Here is a 6,592-nt window from a genome sequence, read left to right as displayed (position 1 = left end):
AGAGCGGTGAGTCTGGGGGCTCTGTGGCTCCCCTGGAAGGCAAACACCAGCCATCAGCTGTGCGTGCAGCAGGGCCCACAGCCCCAGGCTTCCGGGGGCTGGCTCGTGGTTACGTTAGCCAGTGTCCGCAGAAGAGCTGATCAGAACCTTCTGTGGCAAGTGCTGTGCCCCCACACGCACGCTGCCTGACAGCCCTGAGGTGACACCAGCCACTGGGGGAGGTGGACACTCATCTCTTGACCCCTGTGACTTCTGCAGCGCCACAACCACCTTGGCTGAAGCTCCTTTCCCTCTCACGGTGCTGGTTCAAATTATCTCAAGCAGGCTCAAAAGTTACTGAGGGCAAGAGGAAACAGCAGATGTGGCCAAGCAGCAGAGCACGTGTTGCAGGAGCACTGTGCGGAGGGGCTGGGGTGCTTGCAGCCAGATGAAATCTGCTGGAGCTGCCTGTTTGTGTCCCTTGGTGCATGTGTATCTTTCTGTGGCTTTGTGCTGTTGAGGCGAGATTAGCTGCTCACATTGACACAGGGAAGTTTGCCCAAGCGAGGCGGAAGCAGGGCAGGCTGATAATGAAGAAGTCAGTTATTTCATGAAAGCCCTGCTGCTCTGCTCCAGCAGGCAGCCAGCCCTCTGCCCACTTCCCTGCTACGGGAGGGGAGCTGCTGTGGTAGCTGAAGCCAGTGTAAAATCCACAGGGAAAAGGGGAGACAAAATGCTGCCAGGATGCCCTTATCTTGCTCCACCAGAGAAGGGGCTCTGTCTCCCCCGCAGGGCTGCTGTGAGCCAGCAGTGTGCTGTGGTGATGTTGGGGCACTTCCAGTTGTCCCTCTAGCTTGGGGAGGTGTATGAAGAAGCTGGTCAGCACCTGCCTGGCAAGGGAGCAGTCTCCCAGCAAGGGAAGTCTCTGAGCCCTGGCACAGCACTGCTCTCCCTCCCCACTTCTGAAAAAAAGGGTTCAAAAGAGCTGCAAACTGTAAACCTCAGCAGCCCCGGGGATTGTTTGTTTCAGCTGGGAGGGGGGTTGGTCACAGCAGGACCTGACCCTCCGTGCATGCTCATGTCCCTTTGCAGAGCTGCTGAAGAGCTTTGATCAAATCTGAGAGGAAAGGCCTGGCCCTCCCTGAGCTGGGGGTTTTGTGGCACAGGGTTTGCGTGGCTGCAGCACCAGCACGAGTGATGAGCTGAGGGAAACCCGGGCAGCAGGGCCACATGTGACTGTATCAGTAGCACAGCAGATGGTGAAATGATTTAATGGGGTTAATCATTTGCCTTCAGGGAGCAGAGAATTCTCCACAGCGGGCTGGGGACACAGCCTTGGGTCACACATGTCTCCCTTCCTCTGCCACAGTGATCCGGTACAACAGCGACCTGGTGCAGAAGTATCACCCCTGCTTCTGGATCGATGGGCAGTACCTGTGCTGCTCTCAGACAGCCAAGAACGCCATGGGCTGCCAGATCCTCGAGAACAGCAATGGCAGTAAGACACCTGGCACAATCCCCTTGCCCCAGCCCCTGGGGATCGCCACAGCACCGTGCCAGGGAGCTCTGCTAACCTCAGTCACTTTGCCATTCTGCAGGTTTAAAAGTTGGGCGGTCGCATCGCAAGACAAAGAAGCCTCTTCCCCCCACTCCTGAGGAGGATCAGGTAGGGACCAGCCTCAGCATGTGGGTTTGCTCCAAGGTGCTTAAGGAAAGGTCTGCCTGGTAAAAGCCAACACATTCAATGACTAACAGGGCATTGCTCAGAGATGTGCAGGCCAGGGCTCTGCTCCGGAGAGGGATGTCAAGATGGTGCCCTAAGGGAGGAGGAGGTTGAACCAGGGGATGGAGCCCAAAGGCCTGGAGGAGAGTCAAATGATCTCACCCCTGGGTTCCCCAAGGGGAGCTGGGAGGATAGAGTAGCCCTGATACAGGGTTGGAGGAGTAATGGGTTAAGGCAAAAGGTAGAGAGAAAACACCTACATTTAGTCAGGACAAGTGTCTGAGGAGGAAATGTGGCAATTAAAAGCACTGGGGGGGATGGGTCTGCTGATGGAGATACATGTGAGAGCTGAGACAAACACTCTGCTGACCTGGCCTGAACCCACTGCCACGCCAGGTCTGGGGAGGGTCTCACCTGGAAAACAGTATGTCTGCCAGCCTCACCATGTCCCACATTCTCCCTCATTCTGGGGAAGATGGTGATGAAGCCCCTGCCCCCTGAACCAGCCCCCAGCACAGCAAGTGAGATGAAGAAGGTGGTGGCCCTGTACGACTACCAGCCAATGAACGCCCAGGACCTGCAGCTGCAGAAGGGTGAGGAGTACTTCATCCTGGAGGAAAGCCACCTGCCCTGGTGGAAAGCCCGTGACAAGAATGGGTAAGAACTCCCACTGCCCGTGGCACTCCCCTCACCACAGTGCCCTCTGCCAGTGCCAAGGTACTGGTGTGCAAACACACCCTTCAGCATCCCAGCAGCCAGGACAGGCTGCCCATCTGGGATAGCACATGAGGAGGGTGAGGGAGACTGAAGCAGGCTGTGGTGTCAGCCCTCCCCAAGGATGAACTCAAATGAGTTGGCACCAAGGTTTTTGAGCCTGTTTTGAGCCTTCTGGGACAGAAATCTGCTTTCCCCTTAACCTCCTCCATCAGTGTGTGACCAGCCCCTTTTCTCCTGCAGGCGGGAAGGATACATCCCCAGCAACTATGTCACTGAAACCAGCAATTCCCTGGAGATCTTTGAGTGAGTAAGAGAAGGCACAGGGACGTGGCAAGTTGCACTTGATCAGAAACTTCTTACATTCCATTCTGTTAACCTATAAGCCTGTGATCCCAGCCTGACTGGGTCACTCTCCCTCCTACACACTCTTTGAGACTCTCTGGCCCTGTGACAGCCATCCCTGCCCTGCTCCCTGCACCACCTGTCCTGGCTGGGCCAGAGTCAGACAAGGCTGGGGACAGCCATGGCTGTGGTGATCTCCCTGATGGCTGTGTCCCTGTTCCAGGTGGTACTCGAAGAATATCACTCGGAGCCAAGCAGAGCAACTGCTGAAACAGGAGGTAAGTGTTGGCTCCTGAGGCTGTGTCCTTTCTCACACCAGCTCTCCGTGGGCTGCTGTCACACTGGGACCCAACCTTGGCTTGCACTGGGAGGGGAATGTTGCCCTAATAGCCCCAGGATTCATTTCTATCCCAGCATGACCTCCTGGTAGGCACTTCAGGAGGTGCTCCCCGCAGACATGGACTGGATCTAGGACTCCTCTGACTTATTCCACCCTCTCCAGCCATGCTTTGGTCTTCACTCACCTTAGGTCTTGCCTGTTAAGAGTCATATGTTCCCACAGCCACCTTGTCCTTTCTTCTCTCTCTGTTTTAGGGCAAAGAGGGGGGTTTCATTGTCCGGGACTCCACCAGCAAGACAGGAAAATACACTGTCTCTGTCTATGCTAAGTCCTCTGGGTAAGTGGATTGAAAACCAGCTTGTTCCTACCTCAGAGGGCCCCTCAGGCCCATGTCTTCCCCATGCTGCTGACGCCACTGTTGTCTCTCCAGAGACACCCAAGGCACCATCCGTCACTACGTTGTGTGCTGCACCCCCCAGAACCAGTATTACCTGGCAGAAAAGCACCTCTTCAACACCATCCCAGAGCTCATCACCTACCATCAGCACAACTCTGCTGGTCAGTGTGTGGGGGGCAGAGTGAGGCCAGCAGTGTTTTTACTGACATGACAGTATCCCCACCTTTCTGCACTGAAGGCAGGAGGCCTGTTGTTCCCTGCTGGAATGTGGCAGGTAAGCGTGGTGTGAGGATCTACTTTTTTGTGTTTCAGGGCTCATATCCAGACTGAAGTACCCTGTGTCTCAACACCAGAAAAGTGCTCCCTCCACAGCTGGCCTTGGCTATGGTAAGCTGGCCTGGGCTACCTCACAGTTCCCTGGTTGCAGGGCCTGTCTTTACTGGCAGTAAATTTCTGGGGCTGGGATCCTGCCTGTCCCAGGACAGGAGGGCTCACAGCCTTCCCAGGAATCACTTCCCAACACTCAGTGGCCCTCTGGTGCTACTTTGCTCCCCATTCCCTGGAGGAGCAGGTCTCAGATTTCATGGACTTTTTGGGATGATTTTTCAGGCAGCACATGCTCATGAGCTCTTCTTGAGCTTGCTGGGCCAGATGACTGGGAGCACCCTGCAGGGATGTCACCTGCTCCCACATTTTCTCACCCTCTCCGTCCTAGGGTCGTGGGAGATTGACCCAAAGGATCTAACCTTCCTGAAGGAACTGGGGACGGGGCAGTTTGGCGTGGTGAAGTACGGGAAATGGAGAGGCCAGTACAACGTGGCCATCAAGATGATCAGGGAAGGCTCCATGTCAGAGGATGAGTTTATCGATGAGGCCAAAGTCATGATGTAAGTGGTGAGCAGCCTGCAGGTCAGTGCTGGATGTGCCTTGCCAGAATGGCTGCACTCCTGGGGCATGTGGAGGGACAGTCCCAGGCAGCTTCACACCGCAAAATGCATCTGAGAACCTTCTGCCTTTGTGCTGATTCCCTGGTGAGCTTTTCCACCATTGGCTGGGCCAGAAGCACCTTCTCCTCCCAAACACTCTTCAGTGGCAGATGCTTCTTTTGCTGCTTGGCCTTCCAGATGCTCAGAATTTCTCTCCTTGTCCTCAATGCAGGAACCTGTCTCATGAGAAGCTGGTGCAGCTCTATGGGGTCTGCACCAAGCAGCGTCCCATCTTCATCATCACTGAGTACATGGCCAATGGCTGCCTCCTGAACTTCCTGAGGGAACCTCGGCGGCGGTTCCAGCCTGCTGAGCTGCTGGAGATGTGCAAGGATGTTTGTGAAGCTATGGAATACCTGGAGTCCAAGCAGTTCCTGCACAGAGACCTGGTAGGGCTGTGGCTGAAGGACACATCTCGGGCATATCCTAGACAGGGTCCAGCTAGTTTATCAACATGAGGAGAGGCAGCTCTGCAGTGTTCTCTGCAGAACATCCCTCTAGGCTTCCCTGCCCACCTGAGTATGGGCAGGATGCTCTGAAGTCACTGGTCTGCAGCAAGTTAGCAGAGACTGCAGAAAGGGCAGGGCTAGGTGGTTTTCCAGGGGATGAGAAATGCACCTGTGGCTAGGGCAGGGTTTGTGTTTGGCAGCACAGGCAGCACCAGTGGCTCATCAGTGAAAAGGGAGCTCTCGAGCCTGCAGTTTGTCAGGTCTTGGGCTGGCACTGCCAGCTTGCAGTCCTGCTAGGTGCCATGCCTGACCCCCTCCTGCTGCTGCTTTGTTCAGGCAAAATCCCACCAGATAAACCCCTCCATAGATAAACAGAGGCCTAGATGCCTTTCTTGCTATCTTTGTTGAGGACTTTGTAGTTTGCCCCAATCCTGGTGAACCTGCAGGGCAAAAAGTGAGGCAAAGTGTTAAGTGGGTGGGGGCAAGATGAAGTTCCAGATGGTGGAGGGAGATGGGAGAGGCAGAAGCTGGTAGGAATGACTCTCTTCATCTCTTCATCCACAGGCTGCTCGCAACTGCTTGGTGAATGAACAAGGAATAGTCAAAGTATCAGATTTTGGCCTTTCCAGGTCTGGTAGATACACCTGTGTCACCTTCCTGTCTCAGTCCCCAATTTCCTTCATCAGTCTTTTCTATAGTTCAGCCTTGCTCCCCACCATCCATCCAGCTCTGCTGTTCCTCTGTTTTCCTACCTGTCCACTTCATGTATCTGGCTCAACCTTCTGCCTCTCTACTTTCCACCACCCCTTTCTTACTTCCCCTGCCCCCTTTCCCCCTCTTTGATCCTTCTTCACCTCTGGTCTCCTGGCTGCAGCTTTCTCTCCACATCCCCTTTTTGCTGTGCTTCTGTGTCACCCCATCCCTTCCCCAATCCTGATTAACATACACTTGTTTGCAAAGGGACATTTCTGCCTGTTGAAACCCATGTGGAGTGCAACCTCTGGTCACTCTGAGAGTTGTCAGTTCCTTTTGGGCTTAGGGGAGTGACACGTGAGATCCAAACCTGGCACCCTGGTCCATTTGTCTGCTGCAGGTACGTTCTAGATGATGAGTACACAAGCTCCTTGGGCTCAAAGTTCCCAGTGAGGTGGTCTCCCCCTGAAGTGCTTCTGTACAGCAAGTTCAGCAGCAAGTCTGATGTCTGGGCTTTTGGTAAGAGCATGACCCTCGAGGTCAGGAGGAGAGGCTGCCCTGGCAATGGTGAGCTCCTCTGCAAACCCACCGTCCCTGCCGTTCCCTGTGACAGGCGTTCTGATGTGGGAAGTTTACTCTCTGGGAAAGATGCCTTACGAGAGGTTTAACAACAGCGAGACAACAGAGCACGTCATCCAGGGGCTGCGGCTGTACCGCCCGCAGCAGGCGTCGGAGCGGGTCTATGCCCTCATGTACAGCTGCTGGCACGAGGTGAGTCCCTCTCCCCCCCTCGGGGCTCCCCCCCCGGGGCTCTGCGGCTCCCGGGGCCGCGCCGAGCGGCGGGGCAGCCCCGGCTCCAGCAGCGCTCCCCGCTGTCCCGGCAGAAGGCTGAGGAGCGGCCCAGCTTCACGGCGCTGCTGGGCAGCATCCTGGACATCACGGACGAGGAGCCCTGACCCCGCACCC

The 6,592-nt window shown here is 55.6% G+C and overlaps 1 protein-coding gene across 1 annotated transcript in view; it reads left to right on the top strand.

The window, feature by feature from the left end:
* BTK (Bruton agammaglobulinemia tyrosine kinase) overlaps positions 1 to 6,582 on the top strand; it is an 8,283-nt gene extending 1,701 nt beyond the window's left edge. The window contains exons 6-19 of the mRNA XM_009997194.1: positions 1,349 to 1,477; positions 1,578 to 1,645; positions 2,178 to 2,359; positions 2,660 to 2,722; positions 2,985 to 3,039; positions 3,356 to 3,438; positions 3,532 to 3,659; positions 3,811 to 3,885; positions 4,214 to 4,385; positions 4,657 to 4,873; positions 5,498 to 5,562; positions 6,027 to 6,145; positions 6,240 to 6,397; positions 6,511 to 6,582. Of these exons, the coding sequence (XP_009995496.1) occupies positions 1,349 to 1,477; positions 1,578 to 1,645; positions 2,178 to 2,359; positions 2,660 to 2,722; positions 2,985 to 3,039; positions 3,356 to 3,438; positions 3,532 to 3,659; positions 3,811 to 3,885; positions 4,214 to 4,385; positions 4,657 to 4,873; positions 5,498 to 5,562; positions 6,027 to 6,145; positions 6,240 to 6,397; positions 6,511 to 6,582 (1,586 nt within the window). The remainder of the gene's footprint in view (positions 1 to 1,348; positions 1,478 to 1,577; positions 1,646 to 2,177; positions 2,360 to 2,659; positions 2,723 to 2,984; positions 3,040 to 3,355; positions 3,439 to 3,531; positions 3,660 to 3,810; positions 3,886 to 4,213; positions 4,386 to 4,656; positions 4,874 to 5,497; positions 5,563 to 6,026; positions 6,146 to 6,239; positions 6,398 to 6,510) is intronic.
* The last annotated feature ends 10 nt before the right edge of the window (positions 6,583 to 6,592 follow it).

This window comes from Chaetura pelagica, unplaced genomic scaffold (assembly GCF_000747805.2).
Source record: "Chaetura pelagica isolate M959 unplaced genomic scaffold, ChaPel_1.0 scaffold344, whole genome shotgun sequence".
Taxonomy (NCBI): domain Eukaryota; kingdom Metazoa; phylum Chordata; class Aves; order Apodiformes; family Apodidae; genus Chaetura; species Chaetura pelagica.
This window is presented reverse-complemented; position numbering and strand designations above follow the sequence as displayed.